This window comes from Ascaphus truei, chromosome 2 (assembly GCF_040206685.1).
Source record: "Ascaphus truei isolate aAscTru1 chromosome 2, aAscTru1.hap1, whole genome shotgun sequence".
NCBI lineage: Eukaryota > Metazoa > Chordata > Amphibia > Anura > Ascaphidae > Ascaphus > Ascaphus truei.
This window is the reverse complement of record NC_134484.1, coordinates 452,357,892-452,373,527: the sequence shown is the minus strand read 5'-3', so window position 1 is coordinate 452,373,527 and position 15,636 is coordinate 452,357,892. Positions and strand designations below refer to the sequence as shown.

The 15,636-nt window shown below is 49.2% G+C and overlaps 1 protein-coding gene across 4 annotated transcripts in view; it reads left to right on the top strand.

Annotated features, from left to right (window-relative positions):
- The window catches only part of CRHR2 (corticotropin releasing hormone receptor 2), a 446,496-nt gene that overhangs the window by 388,779 nt on the left and 42,081 nt on the right, over positions 1–15,636 (top strand). For all 4 annotated transcript variants that reach the window (XM_075587953.1, XM_075587949.1, XM_075587950.1 and 1 more), the window contains one exon: positions 3,249–3,402. In XM_075587953.1, coding sequence (XP_075444068.1) covers positions 3,249–3,402 — 154 coding nt within the window. The remainder of the gene's footprint in view (positions 1–3,248; positions 3,403–15,636) is intronic.

Below are 15,636 nucleotides of genomic sequence, written 5' to 3'. Positions count from 1 at the left end.
TCCATGCCACAGCGCAAGCATTTTCACATTGTCCGCTCGCAGCCCCAGCAATCTTGTTTCATACATTTGGTGCAGATCTCTTAAGAGAGCAGCTAATTTAGTTTTACAGCCCGGCTCCAGTTTCTGTATACAGTTAGATTATACACTATTGTCAGATTTGTACGTGTAATTAAAAGGTCGCGCTTACCATCTCTTCTCACACCTCTCCTATCCAGTGCCTTTTTGAGCAATGTTGTGTGATTTGTGATGCTTGATAAATAAAGCCTTACTGTACATCATCAGAGTAAACTACTTATGAGCCAATACTGTGGGTATAAAACACACTTCCATGATATGGTCGTCTGCAGTTCCCCCTCCACTGGGGAAGGTGGTAAATGTTTGTGACTCATATAAATAAATAAAGACAAGTGAATATATATTATTAGTATTCATTAAGGGACTTGTGCTTTCCTAATTGTTCCTTCATGTTGTCAAGGGAATTTTAATTTCACTGAATCCCAGATAACATAAATGCTTTATTCAGTTAACCCTTCAGGCACTTCAGATATTTCACATGTTGAATTGTTGTTCAGTCTTTGCTCTTTCTTGTAGTAGTGGGAGATGTTCAATCCACAAGACAATAAGAAATATGTTTTAGTGTAGTAATATGGAGTTTACGTTGACATGGGTACTGTAACAGGCTCACCTCATTTTTTTATCAAAAGATGCAACCACATGATTTCTTTGTTAAAATAAAAATAAATTAAAAAAAAGACGGGATCAAAAATGTATAATTCCACTAATAAATTACAAGCTAATTGGGTAAGTAGTCTTGGCTTTTTATGGCAGTTTTCCATAAATGTATGGCCAATTTCTGAGGCATTGGAAGATATATAGTATTACTGATGCATGTTATTATATGGGTAGGGTTGAGCTCACCTAATTTTGTTTATCTACAGGTCACCAGAAACTAGAGATCATAATATTACAAAAAAATGTTTTTAAAAAGAGCAGGTCATGCTCAGGGGGTACGATACTAATATTATATCAGTTAAACGCATATAGGCTTCTGGGAAGAATTGCTGCTTGAAAGGCTTTTTACTTTGTTCTTTTTCTTTCTTGTCTCCCTTTGTGCCTAGGTCATTCTCTTGGTATCTACCTTCTTAGGCCTGGGAAATAGTAGTGTGAGCCATGCTGAGTCGTGCTGAGCCGCGCTCACGCTCTGCACTGAGCCCCTGCAGCCGCAATGAGAGCGGCTTTAGCAGGGGCTCGCGTACGCTTCCGCACGCCTGCGGAAGCGTGTGTCTTAACAAAAGTTACGTTTCTGTATGTGCCGGAGCGCAGGGCCGGTCACGTGAGTGGTTCGCCCAATGAGGGCGAACCAGCTCCGTGACGTAACTGGCCCGCCCCCAGATATGCCCACGGACGGCGCGCGCTCTAAGGCCAGGGAAAGCACCGCTTTCCCTGAGCCTCAGCGTGCCTCCGCACGGGCAAAGTGTCTATGCCCGAGGCCTTACAGCTATTGTGGAGCTGTAGACCTAAACGGCAGCAGGCTGAGATAGGGACAGTTAAATTGTAAGGGTTAATACCCTCCGATTTATATGTGGTATTACTAGTTTATTAGATTGATATCTCTGTGGGATTGCGCTGTGTGTTTCTTTTCTTTAATATATATATATATATATATTTATATGTGTCAATAGGAGTGCTACTGGGATACTGACCTAATGTATACAACAAAAAAGATAAGAAAGCCCCAATAGTACATCCCAGGTGACAAATTATTTGGTACAGCAGGGCCCCGCTTCTCGGCGCCCCGCTTTTCGGCGATCCGCCGATACGGCGGCACCGAGAAGGGGGCCGCCATCTTAAATCGCGCATGCGCAGAACGGGCGGTTGCATCCGGCGCGCATGCGCAGACCGTAGTTTGCACGCGCATACTGTAGTTTGCGCGCGTAGACCATAGTTCGCGCATGCGCAGAACGGCAAAAATGCAGATTTGCGCATGCAAACAACTGAAAATCGCCGGTTCCGCTTTCTGGCGATTTTCACTATACGGCGGGTCCCTGGAACGGAACCCGCCGTATACCCGGGGCCCTCCTGTACATTACTAAGTATTTTATCTATATTCTTTCTTCATAAGTATGTTTTTTCAATACTAGAGGTTGTAAAAGCATCTCTTCTGAGACAGGCTCTGGCTCTTGAGCCCTGCCCTCTCTCTAGCAGTGCACCAATTGTATCTAGTGCCTGCCTGGTCACATGGTCTTCCACACAGAACTTTGCATCTTGGGTAATCTTCTGCAGCCCTAACAGGGATAAAAAGAACCCCCGAGCTGAATCTTCAGCGATCGATCAATGGATAACGGATCGGTTGACAACTTAGCCAATCACTTGTCAGTGTGCAGATTGTATTGATGCACATATTGAATGGAGAGAAAAAACATTCATTTTCAAAATGGCAGCTTGGACTACTGCTTTAAGGGAATAGTTACAGAGCGCATTATTATTATTCCATGTGGGAACAGCGATGCATCTGCCTAAATGGCCTCCATGTGAATGGATATTCCAGGCAAAAGGTGACACATTGTGTGCTCATTTGCATGTCCTGTCCCAGAATCCTGTGCTGCAGTGGGAGCACTGTATGCTAGGTGATAATGGTTGAAAAGCGGGGTTGCGCATTATTATTATTCCATGTGCACCTCTAATCATTGCTGCTTTTGTCTTTCTTCGTGTAGATTCAGCCTGCAATATCTGAGGTTACATTCCCCTCAGTGTCTTATAGATCAGCTTCAAATGTAAGAAACGTGTTTGAAACTTTCTTACATTCGACCCTGGTGCATATGAACACGTGAAGTTGAACATATTGTCAGCCTAAGGCTGCGATTATAGTGCCGGTGACGGCGACATCAGGCTGCGGTCGCTGGAAAAATCAAATTGAGATGACTTCCTGCGATCACGGCCAAGCCGTCGCATCGCGCTTACTATAAGCGCACGCGACGGCGGCAATGCATTGGTTTTGACGCAACATTGCGTCACTGTCGCCGGCACTATAAGCGCAGCCTAATACATACCTGCAGCCCCCAATGTATTTTGTGGGCTAAAATTTTCTCTCTGTCTCTTAATGTTTCCGGTGGCTTTTTTGCTTCTCACCCATTTCTTCTGTCACAGATCATATCGGTCACGATGACTTTATTTCACTAGCCTTACAGCTCTGTTTGTACGTTAATGTCTGATTACAGCCTCTCATAAAGTGACCATTGTGTTTTCAGGCCTGGTGTCGCTGCATCACAACGATCTTCAATTACTTTGTGGTAACCAACTTCTTCTGGATGTTTGTGGAAGGATGCTACCTACATACTGCCATAGTGATGACCTACTCAACGGACAAGCTGAGGAAATGGGTGTTCTTGTTTATAGGATGGTGTAAGTGTGCCAATATTTCCATTTCATTTTAACACATGATTCTTGAGACCAGGAAAAATATACAACCAAGCTTAAAGGGGCAAAAAAAATTGAGTGTTTTTTGAGAGCATGACATACAGTACTGGAGCTTGTGATATATATATATATATATATATATATATATATATATATATATATATATATATAAAGATAACAGCAGGCACTTCAAAGGCTCCAAAGAAATAGGTGCTTGTTCAACAAAAATAACAGGAAACCAGGTGTCCCACCAAGGAGACAAAAAACAGCACTCAAGGTATATTGCAAAAGTGTATTTGAAAAAAAGCCTGCTTTTTTTCCAAATACACTTTTGCAATATACCTTGAGTGCTGTTTTTTGTCTCCTTGGTGGGACACCTGGTTTCATATATATATATATATATATATATATATATATATATATATATACACACACACTGTGGTTGACAAATCACCCAAAAATCTACTCGGCGAACAAAAAATCTACTCGCCACCTAGTCCCGCCCCCAACCCCGCCATAGTCCCGCCCCAACCCCACCCTAGTCCCACCCCCAACCCTGCCCTAGTCCCGCCCCCAACCCCGCCCCGCTTTTAAAAAATCAAATAAAATAAATTGAATAAATTCCTAGTAAGAACAACATTCGTTTTTGACATAAGTTTATTTATTGTATTACATTATACTACAATTAGTCATTGTTACGTGTGTGTGTGTGTGTGTGTGTGTGTGTGTGTGTGTGTGTGTGTGTGTGTGTGTGTGTGTGTGTGTGTGTGTGTGTGTGTGTGTGTGTGTGTGTGTGATCTTACCTGGTCCGCAGTCCAGGTACCTCATTCCCGCAATGTTATATGTTGGAGGTGAGGTGTTTCTTACCTGTCTTCTGGGTTAGTGGGATTCCGATGTCTCTTGTGTGAAGCTTGTGTCAGATATGGAAGTAAGCAGTATAGGTTATTTCGGTGTAGGTTTAGGGCAGTTAAGATATATAGGGTAAGTAAGATATCCAGGTCCAGAGTGTGAGACAGTGTGAGAGAGAGACAGAGAGTGGGTGTGAGAGAGAGAGAGTGACACACAGAGAGAGCGACACAGAGAGAGAGCGACACAGAGAGAGAGCGACACACAGAGAGAGCGACACACAGAGAGAGCGACACACAGAGAGAGAGAGCGACACACAGAGAGAGAGAAAGTGACACACAGAGAGAGAGAGCGACACAGAGAAAGAGCGACACAGAGAGAGCGACACAGAGAGAGAGAGAGCGACAGAGAGAGAGAGAGCGACACACAGAGAGAGAGAGAGCGACACACAGAGAGAGAGAGAGAGAGCGACACACAGAGGAGAGAGAGCGACACACAGAGAGAGAGAGCGACACACAGAGAGAGAGCGACACACAGAGAGCGACACACAAAGAGAGACAGAGAACGACACAGAGAGAGAGAGCGACCAACACAGAGAGAGAGAGCGACCGACACAGAGAGAGAGAGAGAGCGACCGACACAGAGAGAGAGAGAGTGACCGACACAGAGAGAGAGCGCGACCGACACACAGAGAGAGAGAGTGACCGACACAGAGAGAGAGAGCGACCGACACAGAGAGAGAGAGAGTGACCGACACAGAGAGAGAGCGACAGAGAGAGAGAGCGACACGGAGAGAGAGAGAGCGACACACAGAGAGAGAGAGCGACACAGAGAGAGAGAGAACGCGACACACAGAGAGAGAGAGCGACACACAGAGAGAGAGCGACACACAGAGAGCAACACACAGAGAGAGAGAGAGAACGACACAGAGAGAGAGAGAGAGCGACCGACACAGAGAGCGCGACCGACACAGAGAGAGAGAGCAACACAGAGAGAGAGAGCGACAGAGAGAGAGAGCGACACACAGAGAGAGAGAGCGACACACAGAGAGAGAGAGCGACACACAGAGAGAGAGAGCGACACACAGAGAGAGAGAGCGACACACAGAGAGAGAGAGCGACACAGATAGAGAGAGCGTCACACATAGAGAGAGAGCGACACACATAGAGAGAGAGCGACACAGAGAGAGAGAGAGAGCGACACATAGAGAGAGAGCGACACACAGAGAGAGAGAGCGACACAGATAGAGAGAGCGTCACACATAGAGAGAGAGCGACACACATAGAGAGAGAGCGACACACAGAGAGAGAGAGAGAGTGACACACAGAGAGAGAGAGAGAGCGACACACAGAGAGAGAGAGAGCGACACACAGAGAGAGAGAGAGCGACACATAGAGAGAGAGAGAGCGACACATAGAGAGAGAGCGACACACAGAGAGAGAGCGACACCACCATCGGAGGTATGTTGGAGTCATCGGGGGCTGCGGGCGACATTGGGAGCTTGCGGGAGACATCGGAGGTTTGAGGGGGCCTGCGGGTGCATATGGCGGCCAATGGGGGTATGCGGGGGCCTGCGGCGGCAATTGAGGGTATGCGGCGACCATTGGGGGTATGTGGGGGCATGCGGGGGCCATTGGGGGTAAGCGGGGGGGCATTGAGAGGTATGCGGGGCCATTGGGGATATGCGGGGGCCATTGGGGATATGCGGTGGCCTGCGGAGGCACTCTCTGGCTGCAACGGGGAGGAGAAACGTGATCAGAGAGGCGGGGGAGGAGGGAGGGCACTGCTCAGGGAGCCGGACTGCAGCAACATGAACCCGCCTCCGGCTTTTTTTTTTTTTCCAGGGCGAGCGGGGGAAATTAAACAGCAGCGCAAGCAGGGAAAAATAAAAAATAAAAAACACATGTGCTGCTTGGGCCAATAGGAGCTCGCCACGGTGTTAAATCCACTCGCCCGGGGCGTGCAGATGTATAGGTTTGTCGAACACTATATATATATATATATATATATCTATATATATATATAGACATATGGAGACCAGGGGATCCTGATAGCCAAAAAGAGACAGCACACTGCAGGTATGGTATCAAAAAAGTGTATTCAGTAACACAAGGCCGCCAACGTTTCGGTCCTCCCAACGGGACCTTCCTCAGGGCACTGCCCTGAGGAAGGTCCCGTTGGGAGGACCGAAACGTTGGCGGCCTTGTGTTACTGAATACACTTTTTTGATACCATACCTGCAGTGTGCTGTCTCTTTTTGGCTATCAGGATCCCCTGGTCTCCATATGTCTACATACTCTCTATGGGACAAGCATCTGCCTCCTGCAACAAAACCGTGAGTGCTAATCTCCATACCTGACTATATATATATATCTATATATATATATAGATATATATATAGTGTATTCCAAAATCAGCAGCTGTAAATATAGGCCAGGGTGCCATTTTTTTTTCATGCTTTTACAAAATGGAAGGACTTCTCAGATTGTATGTATCAAGACATATGTTCTCAATTTTCTGACCGAATAAATCTCTGAAAGTCAAGATCATTATTGGTTGTTGTTGCTGTCAGTCCAACCTAAATTAGAAGTGGTAAAACAGTAAGAGTTTGGTACAAAGTGCAAATATAAAGGGGCACTCCCAGCAATGGGAATAAACTAATACACTGTGATGTAGTGCAGGGGGGCGCAAACTTTTTTCCCTGCGCCCCCCTGCCGGCTGTCCCCTCACTCCCACGCCCCCCTCCCAACCCCAACTTACCCGCGCTCCGGCGTAATGACGTCACGTTGCCATAGCAACGTGACGTCACATGACCTCGCAGCGTCATTTTGACGCCGCGTTGCCATGGCGACACAGGGAGGAAGCCGCCGGAGCCACGGTAAGTTAGGTTTACAGAGGCCCTGCAGCTCCCCCGGCACTTAATTCAAGTGCCTTCGGGAAGCGCGCGGGGCCTCTGTAAACCCAGCGCCCCCCGTCAGCAGTGTCGCGCCCCCCCTGGGGGTCGCGCCCCACAGTTTGCGCACCGCTGATGTAGTGTATGATAGTGTATAAATAAACAGTCTGTGATATAAGGTGCAATTAACTTGTACATACTGTATTTTGAAGCTTGACTTCATTATTCAAATGGGAATGCATACTGTATGAAACTGATGTTGATCCAATCTTGGAAGATTTTACAAATGCTCCATATTACATATCATTGGAATTTGATGGCAGATAATTTATTTATCAAATGTTTTACCGGGAAGCTTTACATCATTTTGTAAGGGTGGCACCTATAAAGTAAAAGGATATTTTCATTGCGCGAGTACCCACATTGTGTATATGATTTAATGTGAATGCAGCCCACAATATGTACGGGGAGGGGTGGGGGGGCTGCAAGGGATTCTGGGAAATGACTTGCAAGTGAGCTCACAATGTGTCCCACCGACCTCACACTGATGATACCCATCAAGGTTGAAACATGTCTGTGAGTGGTCTGTACTTGCTTTGCTAGTCCCATGCTGTGCTTAAAAGCTGTGTGAACGGCGATGCATCTACTTAAATGGGCTCCATGTGAATGGATATTCCAGGCAAAAGGTGACACATTGTGTGCTCATTTGCATGTAATTTCCCAGAATCCCTTGCTGCAGTGGGAGCACTGTATGCTAGGTGATAATGGTTGAAAGGCGGGGTTGCAGACCTGTCTAAGACATGTGAATGTGCTAACAAGTGATATTCTTTATTGGCATATATACATACTGTTGTAACATTGCTTATTTGGGTAGCGCTTTCAGTTTGCTCACATTTTTAGTTTAATTTTGAAGAGAAACTTTCTGAGTGAGAAGACTTCATAAAACTGGGCATGTGGTATAACCACATGAATATAAGATACAAAGAATATCAGAATAAAATGTAAATGCTGTATAACTCATGGTGTTGTCACAAAAAGATCCAAAGATACTGCCACTACGTTCCCTTAGTGCCAAATTAGAGGGCCCAGGAAATGAGGCTGGCAACCTTACAGTAGATTTTTGGCGTATGCTGAAAGTAACCTCATAACCGGTTAGATGGGCAGCCAAGCGGAGTTGCAAGTCAACCCAAAATTGAAAAAGACAGCCTGATAAAGAAGAGAAGCTGTTTTATTCGTCCTGTAGCAAAACATATTTATGGTTTAGTAGGACTCCAATTTCCTCTTGTGATTCAAAGTGAATCTGATGACACTGAATAAATGTAGCTCTCAGGATTTTTATTAGACCATAGCTTAGAATTTGTTGTATCTGTAGTATTTGATGTAGCCGCCGTTTGCATGCATACTTCTGTTGAAGGTCAGTGTGATGGGATTTTACAAACTCATTATGTATAATATCTCACAAATAAATTAGAAAGCCTATCTGCAACCAGTCATGCTACTCAGTTTGGCTCAGTAAGTAGCTCAGAGTGGCATATATTTTCTTTCCGACATTAAAAAATAAATAAAGTGATCCTATTGTATGCATTGAAGCTAATGCAGTGTATGGGAGTAGCTATAAATTCCAAAACGGACAACATCCACCATCCATTCTTCCTATCTGAGCCTACAGTAGCTGGCATATTCTGGCTTCATAGAACATCTGACACGCATTAAGCATTTTATATTAGTGTGGCTCAGTATATTGTGTCACATTTATTGGGTTCTATCAACTTTTATGTTTTTAAATATCATTATATTCTTCTGTATGTACTTGCTCTGAAAGTAATAAGATTTAAAGGTGCTGTCCCACATACTGTGGGCAAAAATAAAAAAAGCTTAATTTTTCAAGTAATAAATGTACTTACTATCTGTTTCCATTGGAACATGAATATATATATATAGCCTGGCCTTCGGCAGCTATGTATTCTTCTGGGCCTTTCCTCTGTCAGTCCTGTTAGAACAGGCAGTGGAAAGGTTAATTCCTCCAGTTGGTCTGTTTTGCATTTCAGCTCTGAGTATGTAGCAATATTCAGGGGCAGACCTAAGCAACATTTGAATGTGTTAATCCAAAGGGTGGATATGGGTTGGAACACCCCCTGATGTGTGTGTGAGCCAATCGGTATCCAGCTTTGAGTTGTAATGATTCAAAACTAGAGACACTCCCTGAGGATATTCAAATTGAGACATATTCCCAAATTCAGTTAGTGATCAGGAGTCTAGAGATAGAGCTGAGAGAGATAAGGCCTCGTTCAGGGTGCAGGCTTCGGTGGGAGGGCGTGCTGCCGTGCGTGCTGCCGTGGGACACAAAGTATTCAAATTGAATACTGATTGTCAGGGTAGCAGCTGCCCTGTCTCCGAAGCCAGGAGTTGACGCTGGCTACAGTTTCAATAAACGAAAATTTCGTTTTTTGAAGCTGCAGCAGCATCACTGGGACCTCGGCAGCCAATGAAATCATTCTTGAGAATGATTTCAAGACTGCAACTTGGATCCCTAACCTCACGTCTGTAGCCCCGCCCCCTCCCCGCCTCCTCAACTCCTGAAAAAGTCTGCTGGGGAGGATGAACACACATCGCCCAGCAGACTGCCGCCCTCCCTCCCGCCCTCCCTCCAACTCCTGTCTCTGGCACCCTGAACGAGGCCTAAGAAGCTAAGTCCTCGTTCAGGGTGCTGGCTTCGGAGGGAGGGCACGCTGCCGTGCGTGCTGCCGTGAGAAACAAAGTATTCAATTTGAATACTGGTTGTCAGGGTAGCAACTGCCCTGTCTCCGAAGCCAGGAGTTGAAGCTGGCTACAGTTTCAATAAACGAAAATTTCTTGAGAATGATTTCATGACTGCAACCTCGATACTTAACCTGCCATGTGTAACCCCGCCCCCTCCTCAACTCTGAAAAGTCTGCTGGGGGATAAACACAGATCGCCCAGCAAACTGCCGCACTGCCGCCCTCCCACCCTCCCTCCAACTCCTGCAGCTGGCAACCCGAACGAGGCCTAAGAAGAGGTCTCCCCCTCTTGCCCCACCTGGGTAAGGAGGGGGGGAAATCAAGCTGCCATGAGCAGAGAGGCAGAGATTACACCATGCTGTGATATCATGCTGTATGCTGTCTGCACATCCATGCTGAATAAAGAACCAAGACAAAAGAGGCTGCTGTGTGTGTCCCTGTTCCTGTGTATGGAGAATGGAGTGTCAGTGGGGGTCTCTCCTCTGGAGACCCCAGGGGATCCCTGCTGGCTGGAGGCACTGTGCACCCTGAGAGAACAAGGTAACCTGTCCCACACCACCTCCTGTCCCGGGCTCTCCCTAGAACACCGCAGAGCACTCAGCCCTCCTGTTTACCAGCAGGTCACAGCACCCAGACCACTCAGAGTGACCAGGAGTGTACCCCCCAATCTCATGTCGGGTGGGGTACCATAGAAGGGTTACAAATATATATATATATATATATATATATATATATGTAACGGGTTTTGTGGACTGGCCTGACCCACCCAATCTCACATTGGCCCCTGTGGTCTAACCAATCCCCATTACAGCGTGGTTGTGTCTGGTGGTGCACCTGTTGGCTACAGGACTCCTGAGTCTCCCGCATGATGGTGTATGGGGAGGACCCGTCCAGACAGGCAGCTGAGGTAGTGGGCTTGAGTCCTACCTAGATCCAGTGCAGCGCCTCCACCTCATCAGGATCCCTGCGTCCGCATGGGGATGGTTCTGATGAGGAACTCCTCTGTGGTGCCTCCCTCTGCAGAGTAATCCCAGACTCACACACGAGGGTGTCTTTGATCAGATGCATCTTTATTGCTTGAGGTGGGCTAGCTGCCCCTCGCAGTAGTCTCTTTAGCCACACATAATCATTAGTGCTTCCCTTTGAAAGGTATGTCCTTGTCTTAATTGGTGGGTTCCCTATCTCCCCTTCAGGGAGTTAGTCCCTGTGCCAGGTCCCTGGTCACAGTCTTATAAGCTGTCTCCTCCCAAGCCTGCACTCAGACTTGCTCCTTGTCTCATAGTTCTTACATCAGCCAGCAACAGCTTTTCTCTGTCTGCTTTGTGCTGCCAGACTCACAGCTCTGCATCAGACTACCGCAACAATGTTGCAGACCTCCATGTGCCTCTTACTGACAGAGGCAGCACAGCAACAGGAACTCAACCTAACAACTCAGCAACAACTAACTTTTGATCAGTGCTGTGCCTTATGTATACTCTGGAGGCTGACACACCTCTGACATCACTAACCATGGAGTCAGAGCCTGTGACCACTCCCATCCATACATAGGGCACCTCACCAGGGTGTGAGGGCAAACCTCCATAATTACTGCTGGCATGCCCACAACTTACCAGGCCTTACTGTCAGCAGGAGAGATGACTGTAGCCATTTTACATGACCGCTACATTCTCCCCCTGGTGAATCCCACCGTCCCCGGCTGGGACCTAAATTTGAAGTACCTTTTTCCAGGAAGCACTGTAAAATGGAACACACATTAGTCACAACATTACAGTACATCTCTTCAACATACATAATAACAGATACATCCTAACATTAGATGATAACAACCCGGATTACTCCCTGATGGGGTATCCATTATTGGTACTACCATACCCTCTTACGGTGGCTTGTGCACAGCATGGTCCACTGGGCTTAAAGCAGCAATGCTGTAACCCTCTGGGTGACACTTCTCATCTAACCCGCCAGGATCCCAATCTTCTTCCCCTGATCCTTCCTCCTCATCAGTGCCATATCCCCTATCCTCACCAGTGGAACCCATTTTAAACTCAATTTCTCCCTCCATGAGGGGTTCAGGGACATACAGGTACTCCAACCCGTGGGGCGCTTTGTACTTGGCTATAATAGCCCTCTCGGCCCGGCTGCTCCTAGTCAGCTCTGCGTTCCCTGCCCTCCCTGGCAACACCCATGACAGGGGCTCATCAGGGTCTACTGGGTCTGATAGGATGTCAGGACCCATGGGCTCTATTTCCTTGCGCTCAATTTTGAACCACCTCTCTTGCAGCTCCCTTTCCCTCTGCGCGGGTGTGAACTCTCGTACTGCCGAATCGGTTACATTAGGCACCCACCGGTCCATCGATGCCATACCCAGTTGCCCTCCACACCTGGAACCCCCCTCTGAAGTGTAACTGTTCAGTCTCTCCCCAGTCCGTTCCTCACCGGTTCCCTGGGACCCTCCCGACATTCCCAAACTGGACGTGGACCCACGGGAAAAGGTGACTGGGACAGGGGCTTTATCTAGGGCATGGGTTTGGGCGTAGGGACAGGTAATGGGCATCCGCGAGGTTCCGACCCGCTCTCTGCCTTCGGATAGTCCCGTATCATTGTGCGGACGTGCCGCTGGTTGGGCCTCACCCGTCTCAGCTCTCCTCGCAGCCTGCCAGCTCTGTGTTGACACAGGTGATCGGGAAGCACTGCCCGATCGCCGAGGCGTTGTGGTTCTCTCTCTGGTCGTTCCGCTACCTCCGCCGGAAGTGACGTCATCACCGGAACCGGATACTCCGCCATCTTGCGATGGATCCCCATGCGGGATCTCTTCCTCCACAACGACATCGCCGCCGGAAGTGATGGTTCTGCTCTCCGCTCTGCTCGGGCCTGGGCTAGGCCTTCCTCCGCCGTTGCCACCACCAGCGCCTGGGGAGGGTAAGGATGTATCTCACCGCTCCGTCGGCTCGGGATGGGATCTTCTCCTCCTTCCGCGCTGTAAGTCACCACGGCCGTGGGACTTCGCCTCTCGGGTTGGTTCTGCACCGGCGACACGAGACTCCGCTCTGCCGCGACACAGGTAAGTGCCGGTTCTTTTCCCGCACCGCTGTAGTGGTCCGCCGGTAGGCGCATCACCACCGTCGTTAGGGTCGCTTGTTCCTCTTCCGAGGAGCCGAACTCCGACTCGGGGAGTGGCACTCCCGCAGGGGACCGACGGTGAGGTTCCGGGTTCCCACCGCGGTTGTAGACCCCTCTCTCTTCAGGCTCCGTTCTGATCATTAGGAGCGATCCCCATTCTCTGGGATCAACTGGTTCGGTGCAGGCCGCACGCGGGGCTTCAGCCGTCAGCATGGCTGTGTCCGCCCCCGCCTTGACTACCAGGGAGCATCCTGGCAATGAGTAGGGATATACCCCAATGTCCATCTCGCTCTTTGTTGTGCTGGTTACGGGAGACACTTTGCACAATGGTCTCTCCTGTTCACCAGCTCGCAACTGTGGGCCAGGAAGCTCACACCCAGCTCCTCCCTCAGACAACTCGGGTCTTGCCTGGCAGAGATAGAGACCCCTCCCCCTGGTGAATATTTGGGGAGGGTCCCACAAGTTAATTGGATGTCCTTTAATTGAGGCCGCACCTCTTTCAGTCCTAGAGGGCGCGGCTTCAGGTTTCGCGCCATACCTCCCCGCAGGGTGGAATTTTTCTTTTGGCGCCAATCCCGGACAACTTTCTGCAAGTTTTGCATTTGCAGCATTTTCTGCAACTGGCCCACGCGGTCTCCCCGGGTAGCGGGAACCGCCATTTTGGATCGCTCTGCCATCCATATTCACAGCAGCTGCAACTTCATATTCCTCTATCTCACCCAATAGCCTCCCTAAGGACAGGGGGTCACCCCGCATCCAGGAGCACCGCATCTTAGCCACGACAGGATGGTCAGGTCTCGCTCCTCTCAGAATTTGATCACTAAAGTACGCCTCCACCTCAGTGGCCTTAATATAATCCCCCTTTCGCATCTCCCGTAAGGCGATTCCAATCCGCAGGAGGAACCCAGGTAGATCCTCTCCGTCTTTCTGACGAAGACTGAAGTACCGCTTCATCAATTGTCCCATGTCCTCATCACACACAACGGACTGTTTGCCCATTACTACTGACTCCAACGCCGTCGCCATCTTGCGTTGCGGTGTTTGTTCTGATTATATATGGGGCTCCGCTCTGCGGGGCAGCCACCACACCGGTACAATAAAGATTGCCCTGATGCACCACCACATGTGTACCTAATGTAGGCTGGACTCATGTATGCACTACCTCAGGCTAGGCTCACTCTCTCAGTGTCTGCTGTGACTCCTTCCTCCCAGTCTGTGATCCCTATGGCAAGTGATCTGGAATGGGCTAGAGCAGCGGTGCGCAATCTGTGGGGCGCGACCCCCAGGGGGGGCGCGAGACTGCCGGTGGGGGGGCGCGGGGTTTACAGAGGCCCCGCGCGCTTCCCGAAGGCACTTACATTAAGTGCCCGGGGAGCTGCAGGGCCTCTGTAAACCATACTTACCCGTGACTCCGGCGGCTTCCTTCTTGCGTCGCCATGGCAACGCGGCGTCAAAATGACGCCGCGAGGTCATGTGACATCATGACGCCGGAGGGCGGGTCAATGGTGGTTAGGGGGGGCGCGGAAGAGAGGGGACCGCCGGCAGGGGGGCGCAGGGAAAAAAGTTTGCGCCCCCCTGGGCTAGAGTACTCTGGCTCTTCCATGCAGTACTTGGGGCGTCTACCTGTCTTGGTTAGCCTAGCGCAGACCCTCTCCAGGATTCCTGACCTCGTTAACAGGCTATCCCTTCTGGCATCCTACCAACTAGCACTACCTCAAGGTGACTAGGACAGCTATAGCCCGGCTCCAAACCCCCCACTCCTTTCAGGCCCCTAGGTCGTCCCTGCGAACTGACACACGCCATCAGCCCCCCTGACCGCCCCTAGGTCCGTCCCAACGCAGCACAAAGTGGCAGCAGACACTTCTCCCTGTTTCCCAGTGACCTAGCAAAAGCCAGTCCTGTTGACAGGTCTATATCTCAGCAGCGCCTCCAAATGTAACGGGTTTTGTGGACTGGCCTGACCCACCCAATCTCACATTGGCCCCTGTGGTCTAACCAATCCCCATTACAGCGTGGTTGTGTCTGGTGGTGCACCTGTTGGCTACAGGACTCCTGAGTCTCCCGCATGATGGTGTATGGGGAGGACCCATCCAGACAGGCAGCTGAGGTAGTGGGCTTGAGTCCTACCTAGATCCAGTGCAGCGCCTCCACCTCATCAGGATCCCTGCGTCCGCATGGGGATGGTTCTGATGAGGAACTCCTCTGTGGTGCCTCCCTCTGCAGAGTAATCCCAGACTCACACACGAGGGTGTCTTTGATCAGATGCATCTTTATTGCTTGAGGTGGGCTAGCTGCCCCTCGCAGTAGTCTCTTTAGCCACACATAATCATTAGTGCTTCCCTTTGAAAGGTATGTCCTTGTCTTAATTGGTGGGTTCCCTATCTCCCCTTCAGGGAGTTAGTCCCTGTGCCAGGTCCCTGGTCACAGTCTTATAAGCTGTCTCCTCCCAAGCCTGCACTCAGACTTGCTCCTTGTCTCATAGTTCTTACATCAGCCACCAACAGCTTTTCTCTGTCTGCTTTGTGCTGCCAGACTCACAGCTCTGCATCAGACTACCGCAACAATGTTGCAGACCTCCATGTGCCTCTTACTGACAGAGGC